Source organism: Sceloporus occidentalis, unplaced genomic scaffold (genome assembly GCF_023333645.1).
Source record: "Sceloporus occidentalis isolate IW3139 unplaced genomic scaffold, rSceOcc1.0.p SCAF_226, whole genome shotgun sequence".
In the NCBI taxonomy this organism is placed as follows: Eukaryota; Metazoa; Chordata; class Lepidosauria; order Squamata; family Phrynosomatidae; genus Sceloporus; species Sceloporus occidentalis.
In genome coordinates, this window is record NW_028317206.1 from 1198160 (window position 1) to 1220908 (window position 22749).

Below are 22749 nucleotides of genomic sequence, written 5' to 3' on the forward strand. Positions count from 1 at the left end.
ACTATGACAAGATTACTGCTGAAATGCTATGCCACCAGCTATAGAAAAGGCTGAAAAAAGGAGAGAGAAAAAAAAAAAAAAAAAAAAAGCCGAAATGCCAAAAGCCCTGCACAATATTTGTTTCTAGAACAAAACCCTTATACAGTCTACATTCTGCAGTTACAATATTACATTAATGTTGGTAAATATTAGTAATAACATTATGTTTCCAGCAAGAGTCTCTGTTTAATTGTAACATTCTGATTTATCCATTACAGGGGGGGGGGGGGGATAAAAAAAAAAAAGTGTTACAAAATCCTGCTTGCTCTTTTGTAGAATTTAATAAACATTTCCAGCATAGCCCGCAAAACAAACAAAAAAATTACAGACAATATAAGTTTGTTCAGTACCTCTAACATTTTACACACGGATTATGGGGTCTGTTCAGCCACATAAATAAGACTTCGTATTTTATGTGGGGGGGGGGAGGGGGGGTTAAGGAAAATTGAATTTGTAATTTCAAACCAATGTGAACGAAAACGGCCATTTTAGCCTACTTTACAAAAAAATTGATCTTAAACTTGAAGAAAAAAAAATAAAAATTTGGAACCCCCCCCCAAAAAAAGTTTATAGATCATGCATATCTTCGTCCATCTCAACATTCTGCAGTTTTGCCAACTCTTTTTTGTCCGATTCCAGTTCTTCGCACCCCGTACCCATCATGTTGCCGACCACGTACTTTGATTTCGCATCCAGCAACATGACGCTCCCGCTTATCGTGGAGCTGTGGGAAATTGTGTAATCTTTGGTGGCAGGCACGGACTGCAGGACAATGTGGTTCTGATCGCCGAAACCCTGGTGGACTTGCGCGGCCGGATGGTTTGCGTTGTTGCTACCGGCGGAAACAGGATCCCCCAGGGCGGTCTGCGTCGGTGGGACAGACATGAGGTCGTGGGTCGTAATGTAGTGACAGTTCGGTAGAGTCGCAAAGCCGGCGTTACTGGTAGCGGTGGCCGTAGAGGCAGAGATGGACTGGTTGAGCGCCACGGACTGGTTTCCAGTGACCGAAGCGAGATGTCCGGAGGCAGTTATTAAAGTAGGAGAAGCCAACGAGAAATTCTGAGTTCCGTTCACTAAGGAGGCCGCCACCGCCTGCACGGCTTCTTCTGAAGACATGCTAATGTTCAGTTGGGTTGTGCTTTGATTGACGGGCATTAACGGAGAGAACACGAGGCTTCGCTCCAGTCCGTCTTGCTTCATGGCATGTGGGACCGTGTAGACGACCGTACTGGGCGGCAGCGAGCTGAGGAACAGCTTACCCTGATCTCCGTGTGACACCGTGTCGCTCGTGAAGGTACCTCCATCCGACGTGCCAGGAGTGACCGAAATGTTACCTGAAGGCGGAGAAGACAAACGATCTTAGTTAAGACCAGGTACAGCGCTACGGAATATGATGGCGCTATATAAATCAATCAATTGATAAATAGGAGGCAATAAAATACACCCCGCACCTGCCTTAGATAGATTGTCCTGTCAAGACATGAAAGAATTTCCATTACTTCCACATAAAGCATGGAAGGCTGAAAGCAAATCCCTCACTGTATTACCCCCTACTTTATAAAACCACTTTAGGCACAAAAAAATAAAATAAAAACACAAGACGCAAAAACAGAAATACAAAAACTCTTTGGGGGAAGAACAACACTAACAAACAATGTGCCAAGAACCAAAACGTGTTACATTGTTTATACAATAAGTCAGTGTCACTGAATATTGCACCTGAAAACACAAACAGTATCTACTTCCTGTTTGGCAGGAAGTGACATCATAGCTCTATTAGCAACCATAAGCTTGTTAGCCATACACAGAGCCAACGCCATTGTAATAAATGCATAAGTACTTATTAGAATAATTCGTGGGGGGGGGGGGGATTCCAGATTTAATAATGGGGGCCTCATATTCCTAATAGAAGAAATAAATTAAATAAAGTCTATCAAAAATATTTCTTAAAAAAACATTCCAACAAAGGATGTCAACAGCATTTTTATCATTATATTTGAATAATTTTTTTAAAAATATCAATAAAAACATTTTTTAAATAAAAAATAACACCTCGGCTGCTGTTAGTTCCCGTTAGTAAGAACTTCCGACAATCCACAAGATAAGAACATATTCCATATTTTTTTTTAATTATTATTCTGTTCGATTACGGGGGAGATTCACTATTTATCACTATTTCTTTCTTCATGGAACTACCCGGGAAGTTAAAGATTCTGAAATAGCGCAGTCTTTGGAATCGCCACTTTTTTCCGTAGGATCTGGGATCCATTGGAACTTACTTTATTGAATGCTTTTAAAACAGGTGGACACACGCAGGACAGAGGAAACATTTTCTGAAAATGTGTATTAGGACGTCTAGATAAAGATTATGCGTCTTCTTAACTATGATGTCATAAATGTTAAAGCCTCATGATGAAAAGTGTGCTAAGAGGGTAGCGGAATTCCTATTGATAACAAAGGAAAAACACATGGCATCAATAGCCATGGAACCTACAGATGAAGCTGAAGCTTAACAACGTAGTACCTCTGCAGCTACGAGCTTCCAAACGAGGGCACTTTGGGCAACAATGACTTTCGCCCAACAAATGGGATTCCCACATGGAGGCTGCTATGCACAGTAACCGAGAAATCATAGCGTCCATGCATGCTCGAGATTAACGTTTTTTTGGTCTTTAACTTTAATAATTTTATAATAAAATATATTATTTTAATCTGAACTTTAAAGATCTTTAGCCATTTTCTGATATAACTCAGGCTAGATGGGGATCACGGAATCGCAGACCTGCAACAGCTGAAGTACCACCTGTTCTTATAAAGAATTATTAGAGATAATAGGAGTGGGTAAGCAGCCGGGAGGTGGATCAGAACAGTCTCATTTTGTTACTTATTTCAATACAACATTTTAATGGAATATCTTCATAGGCGTACAGAGACCCTTTATCACTCCCATCACTCCTGTGTTCCAATGGCCCTCTATCACTCCCATCACTCCTGTGTTCCAATGGCCCTCTATCACTCCCATCACTCCTGGGTTCCAATGGCCCTTTATCACTCCCATCACTCCTGTGTTATTTTAACCCCTTAATGACAAAGCCCGTACATGTACAGGCTCAAAATGCATTGTTTCCAATGGGTTTAGGGACCGTCCATTGTCCTTAAGGGGTTAAACGGACAAAATGTTCTTTCAAAAACCAACAACATTTCTAAGCGACCCCAAACTTTTGAACCGTAGAGTAGGTAACTCTGACCTGATCACTCCTCGCTACTAGAAGAAGAAGATCTTTGCCTAAATACTTACATTAAAAGTGCAGCTTCGGGAAAAATAAAATATAATAAAATAAAAAATACCTAGGATAAGCTTTTTCATTGTGCACCCTTATATAACCGTCCTATTTATAGTTGGGCAGAACAGCTGCGCTGGGTAAAAACGGAGTACATACATAGCTGTGCGATCACGCTAATAACCGTGTACATATGTCCTCAGCGGTAACAGAGAATATGAAATCCGGCATGGAATATCCAAAAGCAAAAGCATTCTAAATTCTATACGGCCAGTGAACGTCGATGGAGATTTCAAGGCTGTCTACTCAGGAACGTTACTTTGTATCAAGTTGATATTACCATGGATTTGATAAATCCGTAGACCGTGTCGGGTCAGCCTGTCCTGTTTGTAGTCGAGGAGACATCCAAGGTGACCTATACCCCGATCAAAGGACGGTTACGATGCAAAGAACGGAGCCGCGTGAAATCGGATGCGGAACCTACAAAGGATTTATATCTGGAAGCCTTTCTAGGTTCCGTTCTTGCCAAACGCGCAACAGTACGAACATACATCGGTTATATGTACAGAACACACATACACGCTGGCGTGCGACGCTAGGAGATAAAGTTACCTTGCGAAACCGCGACAGACGGAAGCTGGAGTGTTGAGAAGCCAATACTTCCATTAATCAGTTGCCCATTTGCCCCAGAGTTTGGGATCTGAACGATGCCGTATGGGTTTATTTGTATAGGGGTGGTGAACGTAACCACAGTCCCTCCATCCTGAGAGGCAACGGACTCGATATTTTCACTTTTGACTTCGGCTGTAGGTATTAACCCAGGGAAAGAAGATTGTAGGTTGGCGGCATATGTCGTGGTGGAGTCTGTCATCCCAGGCTGTAGAACCTTAAAGTCTTTAACTTCCTCCGAGGTGGACCCCATGAGGTCAGCGTTTGAAGGACCGTTGGTTACGATGGTGGACGCCATTTTGGGGGTGTTCAAAGTCACAGTCTGGGAATTGGCCACATTTAAGCCGTTTAGAAGAACGCCGTTGGGTCCCTGGATGAAGGAACCCCCATTCAAGAAGACAGGCGAGGTGTTTGAAGATAACAAGCTCCCGTTTACTAGAACTCCAGGAGAGCCCAAAGAGATTTTATTTCCGATGTGCTGCATGTATATCGTGTCATTGTGGCATGAGAGGTTCACGTTGGAAACACCATCGGTGGAGTTGGAAAGGGGTTGGGGGGACATATCGTCTTGACCTTTGCTGGACTCATCTTCAGTGCTATGGTTTCCATCAGACTCACTGCAAAAAAAAGAAGAAATAAATACACACTGTAAATAAAAAACACAGTAAATAATTGTGTTAAACTCTGAATGGAATTTAGTGACGTCATATAAACCATCCGAACAAATGGTTCCGTGCGTAACCTCGTGTGGTGTGGTTAATGAAAATTTTAGCTTGTGAAAACGCGACTCTCCCAGGGCACCATTTGGCAGCCGAGTCACTCTTATACACGGCTCGGCTCAGAGGTGTAAATTGAAAGGTACTTTATAATCCTGGAACAACTGTCTGCACAAATGCACAATTCTGAGAACAACTGTTAAAAAATAAACAAAGACATTCCATGTAAATAGAAAGTAGACGGAAAAAGCCGTTAATGAACCTCGTCTAATAAAACGCATGGCTGTTGGGGTTGGCTTTAACACTCTGAGGCACACGAGGCTCGGTGACAGACAATACAGAAATATACCGCCCAAACTTCTAGGGATAATGGGATGAGAGAGTGAGAGAGAGTGAGAGTAAAAAAAAAAAAAAAAAAAAAAAAAAAAAAAAAAAAAAAAAAGTAAAAAGAGAGTAAAAAAGGAGAGAGAGAAAAAAAAGAGAGAGTAAAAAAGAGAAGAGTAAAAAAGAAAAGAGTAAAAAAGAGAAGAGTAAAAAAGAGAAGAGTAAAAAAGAGAAGAGTAAAAAAGAGAAGAGTAAAAAAGAGAAGAGTAAAAAAGAGAAGAGTAAAAAAGAGAAGAGTAAAAAAGAGAAGAGTAAAAAAGAGAAGAGAGTAAAATAAGAGTGAAAGAGAGAGAGAGAGAGAGAGAGAGAGAGAGAGAGAGAGAGAGAGAGAGAGAGAGAGAGAGAGAGTGTAAAAGAGAGAGAGAATAAAAAAAGGAAAAAAAGAAATAGAGAAAGAACGAGCATATGCCAAATAAAAGGGATACAGGAGGGACAGAGAGAGAGGGGAAGGGATGAAAGGGGGGCACAAGCGAGGGAGAAGGAGGGCTGAGACATGAATAAGCGAGAGAAAGGAGAGGGAGAAAAAAAAAAAAAAAAAGTGATCCGACGAGAAAGAAAATTAAACTTTGGAAATGATAAAGTTACTTTGTGTGATCTGAAAAAGAAATCATGAAATGTTCCAAAGGTGTGAACATGCAGGGGGGGGGGGGGTAAAGGGTCCGAGAACAAAAGGAGACTGTGCGGTGGGGGAAGGGTTAAGTGAACCAGGAAGTAGTAGTTTGGACAGTCTAAAGAATTTTACCTGTCTATTTCACCATCCATCAAAGCCACCCCCTCCCCCCACATCTGCAAAGTCGGAAGCCATGCACAGAGAGGAAAACACAGATTACAGCCCCTCGTCCTCTAACAAACACGGCGAAAACCCACCGAGATTCCAGGAAAACGACAGATAACAAAATATCAACATAAAATAAACTGAAAATACGCGTAAGGACTAAAAAATGGCCAGAGACCCCGCGCCGTAAAAGCACTACGTGAAAGACTCTCAAGCTACATAAATATTTTAAAAGCTGCTAAGAGGTGAATCAGCCACAAAAAAAATAAACAAGCAAGCAAAATAAATAAAAATTAGTAACAATGCACCGTGATAAATGGGGCAAATAAACATAAATAATAACTTACTGACATTTTATAAGTAACGCATGCGCAACACCTAAACCTATTCTCCCTTTTATCCATCCCTGTACTGTGTGTATATAATATATATATAACTATAGCTATAATTTATGTATACACAAACACATATATATATAAAAATTTTATTATTTATTTCCCTAAAATATAAAATAACCAGATAAATACTAAATAAATGTATATAGAACTGATGACATTTTTTATTGTATAAATTGAATGGATTGTATAATATACCGAGTAACCGAGTTCACGCAGATGAAAGCATTAATCCTCGCGTGCTCGTTGTGCAAATATGGGGCTGGTACATTTACACGGAAAACAACCGTTCGGCATATTCGCGCCTTTAAAGAAAAAGAAAAAAAAAAAGGCCTTAGGGATAGTTCTCTTATTAAATGCCGAACAAGAGGCAGCGCAACAAAAAAAATAAATGAAGACTTGAAGAAAAGGGAAGGGTTGGGCCTTCTACTGAGAGAGGTCACCTCCACCTGGCAGGCAGAACCTGTCAGAGACCTGAAGAGATAAGAGATTCCATGGTAACCCTATCGGCTGGAACCTTGCGGTTCCTGAAAGTCCTATAGAAGGCGAGTGGCTTTAACCTCACCCAAACCTGAAATGCAGAAACATTTACTGAAAAAAAGGGTCTCCAAGTGGAGAATGCTTAAAATACTGCAAAATATCCAAAAAAGAACACAAACCAGAATAAAAAAATTTAAAATAGAAATAAAAATCTGGAGATTCCTGCTATTACGCCTTAACAAAAAATAAAATATTATATATATATATATTGTAAATGCTGCCAGCCGACAACCTCTTTACGGCAGTTCTAAATACCCCTTAACCCTTTACGTGCCTGTAGCAAAGCGTAGAAGATCGTAAAGTTTTAGGAGGCCAGTTGAGGAGCTTCTCCTGGATTCCTCGAGCAGCCGAGCAAATTGTCCTAAGAAAACCGGCAGCTCAGAGGAACAAAGTCACATCTGTTCTCCGCTCTCCCCTTGTGGCACGGAGAAGCCCACCCTACCTCCCCCTGTATCTCGCAGCCTTAGCCCATGGGGTTCCTTTGCCATCAGAAGCTCCATTTCCTTCTACGTGACTTGGGGGAATTTAAAAAAAAAACAAAAAACGAGAGCGAAGTCCTCCGAAAATGAGGTGGCCCCTGCGGTTCACGGCGCCGACGCATTTCGCGGCACCATTACAATAGACAGAGTGGAAATGTACAATGTGCCTATATATATATATATACATACACACACACAATATTGACTATAAGAATGACATACAGGGACAGCAGGAGAAGGCGGCCCTGGTCCTAGGAGCTTACAATCCAAATGCGGAATTCTCCACCGTTAACGGTGTTTTTTGTTTTTTTTAATCGTATAAACGGAAAAATGATTCAAACCTGGGTTTTGAGGATCTGATGCGAGCTGCGAGACAGCAACAGATAAAAATGGGGAGTGCAGAGACGCGCGGCGATCAAAGTGCATCGGGGAGAGGAGTCGTCTCCTATCTAGAATTTCAATGAAATCCGAGCTGAATGAGCTCAGAATCAGGTTTCAAAACAGTGCGGCCGGATCTGCCATGCTGCTCGAGCGCATCCACGGCAGTCAATCATTTACTCTGTCACCAGAAAATAAATGGCACCAAAACCCCCCAAATCTACCCCATTAAACAAGCCCAGGGCTTTCTCTTACCCCCTCTTGGAGTGTTGGGGGGGGGGGGTGGCTTTGGTGACTATAGATGGATCTGGGGCATTTTACAAACTTTACAAAGTCCCCAAATTGCACTTTTTTGTAAAATATCCCAACAAGTAACCTGCCAAACCCCCCCAGCTCTTACCCCTCCACCCCTAAAAAAAACAATTATTAAAACCAATCCACCAAAGCCTTTGCACACCCTTCCTGGACCCCCACGCACCCACCAGCGTTAATTACAGCCCCCCCCCCCCGCCCCGGGGCCACGTAAACCTGCTCTGAAAGCTGCCCATGGTGGGCGCCATATTGCCGCGGCTCCCCGCACTGCCGCAGTCGTGCCCCCGCGCATCTGCTCCGCGCTTGACGCTCACCTCTTAGACTGCGCCTCGGACGGGTTGCGGTCGCGCTGGCGCCGGTTCTTGAACCAGTTGCTGACCTGGGTGAGGGACAGGCCGGTGATCTTGGCCAGGTTCCGTTTGGCGGCGGGGGACGGGTAGCGGTTGTGCTTGTAGAGCTCCTTGAGCGCGTTGCGGGACTTCTCCTTGAAGCAGTAGACGGTCTCCTCTCCGTCCCAGATGGTCCGGGGCAGCGGGTATTTCCTCCTCAGCCGGTACTTGTCCACGGCCCCCAGAGGTCGCCCCCTGGCTTTTTCCGCCTCGTTGTACCGCGCCTTGTACCACAGCTCCTGCAGCGCTCCGTGGTTGCTCGGCTCGAAGTTGTGGCTCTCCAGGAGCCCGTAGAGCTCCTGGTACCTGCCCTGGTGGAAAGCCACCAGAGCCCGGGCTTTCAGGACACTCTCGCTGCCACGTAGCAGGTCCCCCTGGGGCAGGGACCACAGGAACCGGGCCAGCCTGTCCAGGTCCCCACCTTGCTGCAGAGCCTCGCACACGCAGGCTACGTGCTCCGGGGAGAAAGTCAGGGCGTACGGGGCCCCCACCGCTTCGTTCTTGAGCCCTTCTTCAGTCCCAGAGCCGTTCGCCCGCTCCATGGAGAAAGCTGCAGCTTCCAAGGCATCTTCCTGCTTAATCTCTATTGCATTAACTGCCCCGTTTGGAGGGGAAGACATTTTTTCCCCCCCTTCTTAAAGAGAGGAGAAAAAGTCCACCCTCCCGTCCGATCAGGTTTCCATCGGCCACGCAGCCAGCATTAGGGAAAAGCTCTCTCTCTCTTTTTTTTTTTCCTCCCCCTTAATAAAAAAAAAAAAAAAAAGTGTAAAGGGATACAATGTGACTACTAGAGAACTGCAAAGTCTGGCAGCCACAGTCCCGGCCTGGAGCTGGGAGCACGGAGGGGGGGGGGGGGGAATGGGGGAGGTGGGCGGAGCGTTTGGAATGCAGGACCGGCCGTTGCTGTAGGAACCGTCAATCAGAACGTTCTAACCCCACCCCATCCAGACAGGACATTTAAACACCTCTACCTGGCCAGGGCTTTTTTTTTTTTTTTTGTAGTGTGTTACTCAACGTCACATCAGAGCTTGGGGTTAAAAAGTGTGATTTTATTTATTTTCTCTCTTTCTTTTTCGGCAAACACAGCAATTTCAAATAGTTTTCAAGATTTTTGCCTTTTTTTTTATTATGTGAATTTTGAATGCATATTTATGTTTCTAATTCTCTGCAAGCGCAGCCGTTTCGAATAGCTTTCTACATTTGCAATTTTCTTTAGAACAAAACCTGTATTTTCATCAAGCATCATTTTAAAGTTATTTTTCTAGATTTGCAGTTTTTTTTTAAAATGCGGGTTCTCTGCAAAGACAGCAATTTAAAAATGTTTTTTTAAGTTTGCAATTTAAAAAAAAAAATTTCCTCAAACAGCAATTTTCTGCAGATACCAATTTAAAATTATTTTTCAGAATTTTTTTTTTTACATGTGAATTCCCGGTAAACAACACAATTCCAAATCATTTTCTTAATTTTAATTTCTTTACAATGCAGATTTTTGGCAAACGGAGCAATTTATACATTTTATTCTCGTCTTCAGGAGCTGTATCTCTATCCCATGCATGTTTAAATTCCCTCACTGTATTAACCTCTACCACTTCTGCTGCATCACATAGTCTAGATTAACTGGAACAAAAGGTTAAGAGGGCCCTGCTTAAATGAATTTACAAATAGTATAATAATTTTATTATATAGCACCAGCAGGTTTCACAGCACCATAATAATGCCCTTTAAACAGAGAGAGCTGAAGATGTTCGCTACCTTCTTCCAAATCCCATCAGCACCAACTACTTCAGCACTAAATCTGCCTCCGGGGCAGAATTTCCCAGAAGGAGGAGGTGGTAAATTATACATGGCCTAAAGATAATATTTTAAATAAAATATTAATATCAGTGCGTTCTGATTACCTCTTTGTCAGCTGGGAGCACATCATACCTGCATGGCTATTAAAGGGACACTCCAGTGCACAACACCGATTGGCTGTTTGAAGCAGCCAATCACTGGACGGAAAGCCTAATCCTTGTTCTGTTGGAGCTGGCTGGAGGTAAGTAGAGAACATGGAAGGAGATATGTTCAGCCAAACGGGGGAAAGGGGCAAGTGTATATGGGGGCAATTCTGCAGTTTGCCCCTTGAATTTGCATTAGGGGGGCATATGGAAATTTAAAGGGACCACCCAACATTAAAGTGCATATGATGGTTGGAGCGTCCCTTTAAACGATAAATCTTCATCACTGCAGCCTAGGAGTCTCTCCCATTCATCCTAAGAAGAAGAGATCCAGCGATCAATTTTATATTATTTTTTTCCCCCTTTGTTCTAAACATAGTTCTAAATTCTAGGAAAATTGTCAATAAACATCCTCACTTCCAATACTATTAATAATTATTCAATGAAAAAAAGCCATTAACCTTTAAATGAGTGTATTTATAAACCGGCATGGCCATTCACCATCTGATTTTCAGTGTATTTAGCATTATATATATATATATATATATATATATATTTTATTAATTTTTTTTCATTATTTTTTTTTAAGTCCATTAACAGTAAGTTCAGGACTGAGTGCCTCCATTTCTGCCCACTCCATTATATTCCAGTTACCAGGGTCAAGGCTCTGGATGAACACATTGAGTTCTCTGTTGAAAAACAGACAGGAAAATACCGCGTCTGCTCCACCGTAAGCAGAATTAAATATTCATGATCGCCTGCCCGGATTGTTCATACAATAAAGGAATGTTAGCGATATGTTTTCCGAAATGGATGGACGTAGACAATCGCTGTCGGCAAACCGTCCATCAGAAAATGCTACTTATTGTGTTCAGTTATAGAGTGCAATGGAATCCGCCCCCCCCTCCACAAAGAAAACACCCATCCGGCCCATCTAGTCGCCCATTTTTCTCGCTGTAACAAACCTTAATCAGTTGTTGGTCTCGTCTTAGATTCAGGAGCCATATGCCTATCCCATGCATGTTTAAAATCACTCATTCTATTAGCTTCCATCGCTCCTGCTGGGAGTCTGTTCCGTTTATCTACTACCATCTGATACTAAAACTAATCATAGATGCCGAAGGATAAACTATTTGGAATATCGTTTGTCCTCATGTATACCTGAGTAATTATAGTTTATTTAGCGTTAGCAGAATCTTTACCTGGAAAAAGATAAACAAGCAGAAGCGGCGGGGAAGGCCTTCAATGTTAAACAATACAAAAAAGATGACCTACTCGCACTACGCCTACCCTGACTTAAGTCATTTCCACAACGTCATAGGGCACCCGTAATGTTGCCTTAATGCAATGTAACAATGCTGCAGGCATGCGAAAAGCTTGCATTGATGCAATGGAGTTCTAGGGATGCCAAAAGCTTTCATTTATGCAATGATGTTCTAGGTACGTCAACAGCTTAGATTAATGCAATGGGGTTCTAGGAATGCCAATAGCTTGCATTTATGCAATGATGTTCTAGGTACGTCAACAGCTTGGATTCCTGCAATGGAGTTCCAGGCATGTCAAAAGCTTGCATTGATGCAATGGGGTTCTAAGCACGTCGAACGCTTGTAGTGACGCAATGTAATTCTAGGCAAATCAAAATTTGCATTGATGCAATGGTGTTCTAGGCATGTCAACAGTTTGATGCCACTTTGATGAAATTTAATTTAATTTTTTTTGCATCAATTAAAGAAAATGAAATGTCTAGATTATCTGAGCATTTGATCAGGTATACCATGACTCAAGCTTTATTCTTTATCCTAGTCAGAAACAATGATTTATTGGGGTAAATTTCGTTGCTACTTAAACATTTATGGTATTAAGCATACAAGTGGCAAGATTTGGTAACAAGGAGGGAGATTTGGTTCATTGAGAAGAACAAAATAATAAAAAAAAATCAAATTAGGTCCACACAAAAAATATATATATAAAAAAAAGAAAAAATGAAATGCAAGGTTTCTGGTGCATTCATAATTTGTTTTTCACAATTCTATAGCATAAATAAGCTCTTACAAAGTTATTCCCGCTCACATCTCACAAACAACATAAGGTACTAATCGGATACCCCCTACATTCACCAATGTGTTGAACTCTCTTGAATTCTTTATAAATCTAAAATAACTAAACAAACAAACAAGTAAGTAAATAAATAAAAGTACAATTAAGTAAAAAAGAGTCCAATCAAAGACAAAAGGTTCTTAGTTTAGAATATCAGTGGGGGGTCCAACCGTCCCACCTGAATACACCTCTGAAAGGTAAGGGTACTTTATTTGTCCCTAATTATAGGCGGATCTCTCTAATTAACTGGTATTTAGATAAGTTTACCATAGGTACAAAGACAAATTAACATTCTTCCATGTGGCTTCAACCTTTGTATCCCTCTACTTTAAGATGAAAGAGGCTTGCCAGGGGTAAACGCTCAGGCTCACACTTTAGTTAAGGGTATTTGTTATGTTATTTTTTCCCGCTGTGGAAATGTACATCTGATTTCCAGTTAGTTCACAAATTCAGTGGAACACAACAAGGTTGTCCCCCATCTCCAATCCTTTTTGCAAACACAGGTAAGGCTTCAGTGGAACATGTCATTCACACTTAACATACAATTAAGATTCTATCTCATTGAGGGCTTAGGTTTAAATGGTCACTTGGTTTGCTTATTTTACATTTATTTCCCAAATCCTTTGTATGCTTATGTTATTCTTATTGTTTGGGGGGGATAGCATTGCATCAACTGTGCACTTAAATAAGTGTCGAGTATAAGATGTTCATTGCTAAAGAATACGTTTATTTTAAAAATTAGCAGATTCCTTTAATTATATTTTTAATACATTCCTAGATATAATGCTAGCAAGCAGAAACCAAGGGGCTTATTCACTAAACAGTGCTGTTTAGTGAAATTACTCACTATAGATCTTACAGTAACTGAAACTTCTATCTTTTTAAAAGATAGACAGATGTTTTTTGTTCTCGCCATGTACACCTTTTAAGTGTAGTGATTTAGTATGTCCAGTCCTTTGGGCCCCTGATACCCCTCTTTACTCCCCTGATGCCCCGCTTTTACAGGAGGTCAGAATGTTTGCTGGGTATGAGGGGATCGCAGGGTTCTACAGCCCTAAAAGCCCCAATAATGTGTATAGAAGCAGCTGGAAATGGGTTTCACCCAAAGGCTCCAGATATCAGAGCTGATCACCGGACCATCTGTTCAGTGTATTTGAAAGTGGGGGGCCATGTTTACCCCATACCCACTTACTACCTGGTTTCTGCCCACCCCCTACCACTTTAAAGCCTACTTGTATGAGTAAGAGGGAGGAAGGCAGCTCCGATAAGTTATTATTATTAATATTTATTGTTTTATATAGCACCATCAAATTCCGTAGCGCTGTACAATGGGGTTCCCAGCTCTGATAATAGACCCCAAGTCCCATAAATATTCTTGATAAAGCCCCGCATAACCCCATAAGCAGACCTTACTCACGCCATTACAGATTTGTTAAAAATGCCGATTTTTTCAGAAAATGAAAAGTATGTTTTAACACAAGTGGCCATTTATAGCCTGAGCTTGTGGTGGCCCTACTGAGACATCGCAATGGAAAAGGTATATACCATAGCAGAACACTTCATGGTGATACTTGGCCATTATTGCAGCCATAAAGGATTCCGCACCTCTTATATTGTACTTATATTTGTTTATTTAATGCTATCCAAATCCCTTATTTGTTCTGGTAAGTGCTGATAATTAAATAATCCTCGGTATAATGTATTTTATTCTCTAAGAGACAGTTCTGTACTCGTATAACCCTAATCTATTCTCTTTTACTTAATTGTTACTTTATTAAACAAAAGCATTGACTGCCCTCCATAATAAGCAAGCACTAGTTATTAAAAATAATACAATATTTGAATCAAAAGTATAATGAGTGACGGAAGCGGAGGTTTCGCTAGACGATATTTTCCAAGTTGAGCAATGCCTTTGTGCTGCGAAGCACCGTATATACCTCTGGCAAAAAAAGGCTTAAGGGGTGTGTGTCTTAAAAAGCATATATTTACTAAACAGACCCATAGCTGTTTGAACACGTGTCTCCTAATAGAAGCTTAAAGGCTAAAGTGGATGCTTCATTTGGCTAATGGCTTTCAAGAATGCAGGGCAACTCCAAACTACTGTGCACAGTCCTGGACATATAAATATAAATAAAAAATAAAATAAATGAGACCTTTATTACTAAAACATCAATTATAAAACATTATTATTATTATTATTATTTATATTAAAACATAAATTATAAAACATGTTAAGTATATTTGGAATAATATAAAAAATTGCCAGAAATAGCTTAATGTATGTTAAGCAAAAAATATTATTATTAGCCTTTAATAATAATAATAATAATAATAATAATAATCAATATTATTATATTTTATTTATATTAAAATATCAATTATAAAAAATGTTAAGTATATCTGAAATAATATAAAAAATGCCAGAAATAGCTTAAGGTATGTTAAGCAAAAATATTAATATTAGCCTTTAATAATAATAATAATAATAATAATTATCAATATTATTATATTTTATTTATATTAAAATATCAATTATAAAAAATGTTAAGTATATCTGAAATAATATAAAAAATGCCAGAAATAGCTTAAGGTATGTTAAGCAAAAATATTAATATTAGCCTTTAATAATAATTATAATAATAATTATTATTATTTTATAATTATCTTTTATTTATATAATGCCTACAATTTCCACATTGCTTCTTACATTCCATACATTCAAAGGGTCTGACAAAACCAGAACTGACAGACTAAGACAAACAGATTAGGTACAGAGGGTCCTACTCACAGTTTTACAATCTCTTGTAAGTTTAATCATATAAAATCAATACAGAAATGTCTTGGTCAAATTTTCAGTTTGTATGGCAACAGCCAATCAGTGCCTGCTTTTGTGTCACGTGACAATTACGTGTTCTCGGCAAAAATGAAGGACAAGGCAAATTTTTACTAGGTGAAAGAATTGTACAGTGCTGCAGAATATGACGGCGCTATATTAAACAACAAAAATAATAACTACTTATTTCTGGTTAGAATGTAGGCATCCAACAGTACTGGATTTAATGTTTATAAATGCTGCATTTAGTTACTAAAATTGAAAGTGAAAAAATAATGTATTTCTAAAAATTCTAAGTCAGCTCATATACACTAAATGCAAAACTGAATAATATAATTCCAAAAAAGTTACAAATGCCTGAAATGTATATTTATTTACTAAACATTTTAAGAAATAATGATAATTGATGAACAAATTGTCCTCTCAAGGTTTATCTTGCTTCTGGTTTCATGGAAATAATGTTAGAAGAAGATGATTAGCCAGGGAACGTATCCGTAAGTTTAGGAAATCAACCTAATGGAGTAAGTTTATCCAGGCGGTAGCCGATCTCCAGCTCGGAGCCATGGATAATTTGCTGCGGTTTAAGTTTGTCTTTTCTATGTCAATTAATAAGGAATTTGGGACAATTTAATTGTAATGGACTGCTTTTTTTTTTCTACTTTAACGATTGTAGCATTTTATGATTGAGCTTCTTTCTTTAAGACAATAGAAAATCCCACTAAAACTAGAGGCTTAGATGGAATGGAAGAAAGTTTTTTACTTTACTGGGAGGGTGGTCGATAAGTGGAACAGCTTCTCAGCAGAAGTGGTAGAGGGTAATACAGTGAGGGGATTAAACATGCATGGGACAGACATACGGCTCCTGAATCTAAGACGACACCAACGACTGATTAAGGTTTGAGTCTTTACAGCAGGAAAAACAGGCGACTAGACGGGGGCCGAATGGGGCCGATCTGCCAGCAGGTTCTATGCTTCTATGTACAGCTTTAACTACTTTAAATAGTCTGTATGCCTACATATCTAAACATTCTTCCCAAGCGTCTCAAGCTGCGTGGTGTTAGAAAGAAAAAAGAGCAAATTTGGTAGAGATGATCTCTTTACTGGCTAATTTGGGTATTATGGATTGTAAGCTTTTGAGACAATCTAGGTCTCTACGGCTGAAGACTTTTTTTGTATTTCTAATTTCTCAAGTGCTTTTTTTTTTACTTTGTTTGGCTACAATCTTATCAGGCACAGCTATCTAAGTTTGGAGTGGTAGCCTAAAACATTCGGAGGCTAGCAGGCAGGGCAGCCCTTGCTAATCCTGTTTTCTCCAGGGCTGTATTCTCCGACCATCCCCCCTTTGTGGAACGGGTTGGCCGCAGTGCATGAAGCCCAGGGGCTGTCACACAGGTCATAGTTCTTAACAGCTATCAAAAGCGAATGTAATTTACGTTACATCATCCAATGCAAAAATAATTGACTTGCCGCTCCTTAAAATAACGCCCGCGCATACGTATGGCTTCATGTATACATTTAAGCCTTTATGAGCTTTAGTGTACACAAGGTCAGGAACGATATTTTAGATGATGCCATCGACTAAAGAGTTACAAGACTTACAAGTGATTGTTCTATAGCATATAAAACTGGAATCACCCTCTCCGCTGTACACTCGTTGCATCTTCTTGAGTATTTGTCCTTGATTTCTTTCTGTATCCATGCATGGGATAGACATACGGCTCCTGAATCTAAGACGAGACCAACGACCGATTAAGGTTTGAAACGGGCAGACTAGATGGGGGGGGGCAAATGGGGCCGATCTGCTGACAAATTCTATGTCTGCACATGGGCGTAACTAGAAACCTCCTAACTTCACTAAGCAATATGTGAGATTGTTGCCCCAAACAGCTTGTCTGTACCATCATTGCTCCCAAACAGCTTGTCTGTACCATCATTGCTCCCAAACAGCTTGTCTGTACCATCATTGCTCCCAAACAGCTTGTCTGTACCATCATTGCCCCTAAACAGCTTGTCTGTACCATCATTGCCCCCAAACAGCTTGTCTGTACCATCATTGCCCCCAAACAGCTTGTCTGTACCATCATTGCCCCCAAACAGCTTGTCTGTACCATCATTGTCCCCAAACAGCTTGTTTTATAAGTGCCTTTTTGGCAACGATGCCAAAAAGTTGGCTGGGAAAAACTCCTGTCCTGACGGCCGTTCTAATCCTTGTCTCGCCAGGCCACCATTTTTATTAAGTGGATGCGATGTATACCCACGTCGTTGTCACGTAATGCGGATGGACCATTCCTCCCCTTGTAACGATACCACCGCCTTATGCCCCAACTAACCCGGAGAGAGAAGAGAACCCGTAATATCAGTAAACCTCCCAATAATGTGTGTTTAAATTGCCCCAAAAAGGAATTGAGAAATAATAATAACCTTTGAAATATATTTGAAAAAAAAGGAACAGTAGTACCAAATAATAATAAAAAAAACTATATAATAATATATAATATATATAATTATATATATAAAATTTTTTCCCTAACTAAGGGTGACATAATAATCCAGCTAATCACAAATAATAAATGTACATTTCTTATTGCAATAAGGCTGGATTTTTCTGCCCAGTCTGCTGTTTATTCTGGTGCATAGTATTCTCTGCACCCAGTCCTGCATCTCAGCCCTGATAAGCGGAACCAATGTGCAGGGCGTGCGGTTCCTGTCGGGGACAGTTGGGAGAGGGACCCCTGTTGACTGCGACGCTCAGGCGACGATTGTGTTGGATTCCGGGAGGATGGATGACCTGGGCTGCCCGAGATGTAAGACCACGAAATACCGCAACCCGTCCCTCAAGCTGATGGTCAATGTGTGCGGCCACACGCTGTAAGTGTCAGGGGCCATGGGGCAGATAGACACCCGCACAGCAGCACCATGGGGGAAGCAAAAGGAATGTGCATACAACTATACAAAGAGTGTGTGTGTGTGTAGAATATATATATATATATAACACACACACACACACACACTTGTGTAAATAATGCCGCAGGAATGGAGTCTATCTAAATGTACAAATAACAGAAATGCTGCTTGTGTGTTTGTGTATATATATATATATATATATATATATATATATATATATATATATGTGTGTGTGTGTGTGTGTGTGTATGTATATATATATATATATATCTATATATATATATATATATATATATGTGTATATATATATATCACACATACAGAGCTTCTATAGAAAGAAAATATGGATGCATATATAGGCCAGGATATGTAAAATGCTGTGTATTTATATAATATATAAATTTAATATCTGAGAGGTGTTTATATAGAAATGCCAACTGTTGGGTTTATGTGTAAAAAGTGATTGCGGTGCAGTTTGAAATGTTGTCCTATTTCTATAGCAACCAAGGGAAGGACCCTGCTGATTGGGTTTTTACCATTGATTGCTATGGCGATATGGACCAGTTTGCTGGTTGCTATAGTGATAAGAACACTTTTCAGAGACAGCACCCCCCCCACACTACTTTATAGTTAAACCAAAGTGCTTTTTTTCAAGCAGTGGTTATAGATATCAGCATATTCTTTTTTTCGTTTGAAGTGATATCCGTGCTGCTTTGGGCGCTTTGGGAGGGATGGACGTAGAAATCAGTGATATGAGATGAACTGGCGCTGGAAAAATAAAGAAAAAAAAACTTTGTTCAATGTATTTATATGCCTTTGAGCCTGATCTGGCTACATAAAAATAATCAGTTTTTTTTTACAGTTAAGGGAGCTTTTGACAAAACTTGACACAGAAGGAAAAAAAAAAGTCCCTAACGTTTCATATAGCACCAACAGGTTACGCTGTAAATGTAAAGTTTAACCCATGATTGTGATACCCATACGAGTCACTGAAGATTTTAAGGGGCCGTAATATAAGGGCTGCCGGCACACTTTCCTCTCTATTTCCATATGTGCCTCTGGTGACCCTGTAATTGCTGCTTCGTGATTACACCGTCCCCTATTTACATATAATAAATACTTAAAGATGACCTGATGCCGCGCTGCAGTGATTAAAGCATTTCTACGATGTCTTGAACTAATTAAACATTAGACATGAAATTCCACAGGAGAATAACCCCCCCCCCCCCCGATACGGGACACAGGTAAGGTCACCTGACTTGGTTCTTTTACCCGATTAATAGATCAAACCCCTGTATTGGTTAAAGACTTGTGGATTATTTTTTTTTTTAACTGTTTGCTAAAACTGAGTCATTTTAAAGCAGAAAAAAAGTATAATGCAAATATCGTGATTCATTTTAAATACTATAGCTGGGTGTAGAACGCCTCGTTTTTGTGTGTAAATATGAATTTTATAAGGTGATCAGGAAAAAAAAATGTAAACATTACTTGCTTTTCACATCTTCTTCCTGGTTGGCTGCTTGTTATGCATATTATGTTTTTTTTTTCTAACTAGTTTTATAACTTGGGTCCCAGGTGGTACCCATTTTTATGTTTTTTTTTTTTGTGTGAAATGTATGGTCTGGATTTGGACAAAATCAGTGTAACCCTGAGTAAGAGGACTCCCAAATACAGCCAACAAGGTTATTCCTCTTCATCATTTAAAGCAGCTGTTCCTCTTGAGTCCGCGGACAGAGTCGAGCAGCTGAACCGGCAGCCTCTTCAGAGAAGCAGAAAATAAACTTATAAAGAGATGTTGAGCCGATGAAAGATGCCAGGGCTGGTCTGTGGCTCGAGGTCATTGGCTACGAATGTAGATGAAGATCTTGCAAGGAGAAACCGGTAGACCAGAGGGGCCGAATGGTTCTTATCTAGGTTTCTATAAGGAAATAGTCATTGTCGCTGATCGTTGAACATAAGTATACCTTAGTAGACGGTAGCCTCGGCTTTGCCCCAACTATATTCGTCATAATCATACCTGGGAACATCCGGCTACCTGAAGCCCTCTTTTTTTCGGGATGCGGTTAGGCAGTTAGCTCTATAAACTGTACCAAAATCATGAGAGAAACACCAAATTCTATAAAGCAGGAGTTTTCTATAGATAAAGAATGAAAGTTACATGAGACTTACATAAGAAATATGGACAATTATGCCTTATCACTTATAACATTTTATATCGTTTCTAAAATTGTATATTAAAAAACACAGTTACTTGATTTGTCTGACTTCTAAGCCTGCAATCAAAATGTTTAAATTACTTTTAATAATATATTTTTTTGATCTACAGCTAGCTGTTTTTAGCACTCCTAAAATATTTATGAATTTAAATTATGTTTTTTCCCAAACCTGCAGTTTTCATAGTTTTTTTTTTTTAGTAAAAGTAAAGTCATATTAAATGCAGCTTCCTTGTAGGAATCTTGAAAGCTTTAAACACGTGGGGATTAGGCGGAAACATGATTATCTGGACAATAGACAGAAATGGCGACGTATTAAACTACGGAAGGGGTCAGTTGGGTTTTAATGTCCAAGATCTTCTGGCACCTGAATAGCTGATAGCCGGATAGCCTTTGGATCGGCTGTTATAGGGCCAGTTTAAATACTCCGGCCGCACGATGATGACACATGTGGCAGTCTTATAAATAGCGTCCTATTGGGCAGCATTACCTCTTTTTTCTATCTTAAAAGTTGCCGCTATCAGATAGCTTGTCACCCTCAGAAGACCGACGCGTTTTCTGAAATTGTCGTTTTTCCCCCTAAAAGCGCTTGTACAACACAAGTATGAACCAAACGGGAGGATAGCAGAATTTTTGTGTCCAACAGAGGGCAGAACCTGGCGTGTACCTTCTTCTCGTGCCCTTGTTTGTGATTTCACCCCTTTTTTGGGTACCAGCCAGCTGTCTTGACGTGTTGACACCTCCTCATGTGTCCAGTGATGTTTCAGATCCCATTCCCGGGGTGTAGAAAACGCGCGAGAAATCTTATGTTATAATTTACGGAAATAACACATTTACGGAAGTGTTTTAGAAGATCTGCTAATGTGGACCTTCGGTTACCGCTTTTACATTTTTCCCCCCAACTTTTTAGGCTGTTTTGGTTATTGTCCGTAGACGCCAGTGAGGATGTATGATCCTTGTCTGTTGGCAAAGGATTTGGACCCGCAACTGGATTATTTATGAGTTTAGACCATGGTTACCCGCAGACATTTTCCCTGGTGAGGTAAATAATGGAACCAGGGTAGGTGGGTATCATGGAGATATTACCTGGGCACCAAAACAGACCCCATGCATATCAAGAAACAGTCATCACCAGGGCTGGTCACAAGGTTCACTTTATAAAGTTAAAAAAGATCATCCTTCTTTTTTACTTTGAAAGCAAATTATTAAGTGTTTAGGGATGAATGTCCCAAGATACCCTGCGTAGGGGGTTTATGTCCTTTTAAATCCAGCCCTCTCTGCAAGGCCCACGTCTCGCACGGTATTATTGATTCTGCAGATCTCCCATCTAATGTGGAAACAAAGAAGGGATAGCGATGTCTGCCAAGACATCCAGAGGTAAAAAAGAACAACTATAAAGACAGCGGAAAAAAAGACTGCATCCCTGATACAGTGTAAATATTTTTTCTTTGTCCAGAAGCTATGGCGTTTGTCTGTTTTCCTTAACTATATGAGAAAAAAACGCATTCCCTTTCTAGGGCAGGGATGGTATTTGTTAAGTTATTATGTAAGAGATCCATGTAAATCCTTTAATGGCTGTTGATAAAGTTTGCTTTACTAATCCATAACCCGTCCCGCTCCTTCCTGTTTGACTCGCTTTTTTCCCCCCTCTCTCGCTCCTTTAGTTCTGTCTTAAAGTGAAACCGTTTGGCTTAATAAATACTGGGCTTTAGTTGCTTTATTTCGAGACAATTGCTTGTGATTAGTCTCCTAATACCTTCGCTCTCCTGATGCAAACAGATGATGCCTCGTCGGAGCTAGGATTTTAAGGTTTATCGGCTTAATTTAATATATGGAATCGGACTCGCCCCTGTGAAAAAATTACTCATCCTGTTACTAAATATAATAACCCCCCCCCAAAATGCACACAATTGAATTGAGTAATATGAATTTACAGAGAATTAGTGCGTGGACAGCTGTCCTATGCAGTCCTTACACTTATATAGACCCACAGATCGGCCCCATTCGGCCCCCGTCTAGTCGCCCGTTTCTCCTGCTGTAAAGACTCAAACCTTAATCAGTCGTTGGTCTCGTCTTAGATTCAGGAGCCGTATGTCTATCCCATGCATGTTTAATCCCCTCACTGTATTACCCTCTACCACCTCTAGTTTTAAAGCTCCAAAAGCCCATTGGCTTTATTTCTGCACCCGGATGCCGATTTGTCGACGGCACTGCATCAAATTGAAGCATTTTTAGTTTTAAAAGAGAATTTATCTGCCGACGTCTCTACTGGAGACTGGAGCATAAAATCCTTATCATGTGGTGCTTGGAGGCTTTTATTTTTTTATTTTTTTTTAGCCGCTTCCATTAGTTCCGTTGTAGAAATATCGTTGAGGCTTCTTCCGAGGCTATTAGACGAGCCGAGACCG

General features: G+C 40.2%; 2 protein-coding genes across 2 annotated transcripts in view; one reads left to right on the forward strand and one right to left on the reverse strand.

Moving 5' to 3' along the window:
• Positions 1-606: 606 nt before the first annotated feature.
• LOC149276756 (homeobox protein SIX4-like) lies at positions 607-8977 on the reverse strand. Its single transcript, XM_089503345.1, has 3 exons — positions 8283-8977; positions 3933-4606; positions 607-1373 (listed from the first exon to the last, which is right to left on the reverse strand). The coding sequence occupies exons 1-3, from the start codon at positions 8975-8977 to the stop codon at positions 607-609; spliced, it is 2136 nt and encodes a 711-aa protein (XP_089359471.1).
• Positions 8978-18003: 9026 nt separating this feature from the next.
• Positions 18004-22749, forward strand: part of LOC149276757 (CDK-activating kinase assembly factor MAT1) — a 43171-nt gene continuing 38425 nt past the window's right edge. Inside the window, exon 1 of the mRNA XM_089503346.1 lies at positions 18004-18092. Coding sequence (XP_089359472.1) covers positions 18004-18092 — 89 coding nt within the window. The remainder of the gene's footprint in view (positions 18093-22749) is intronic.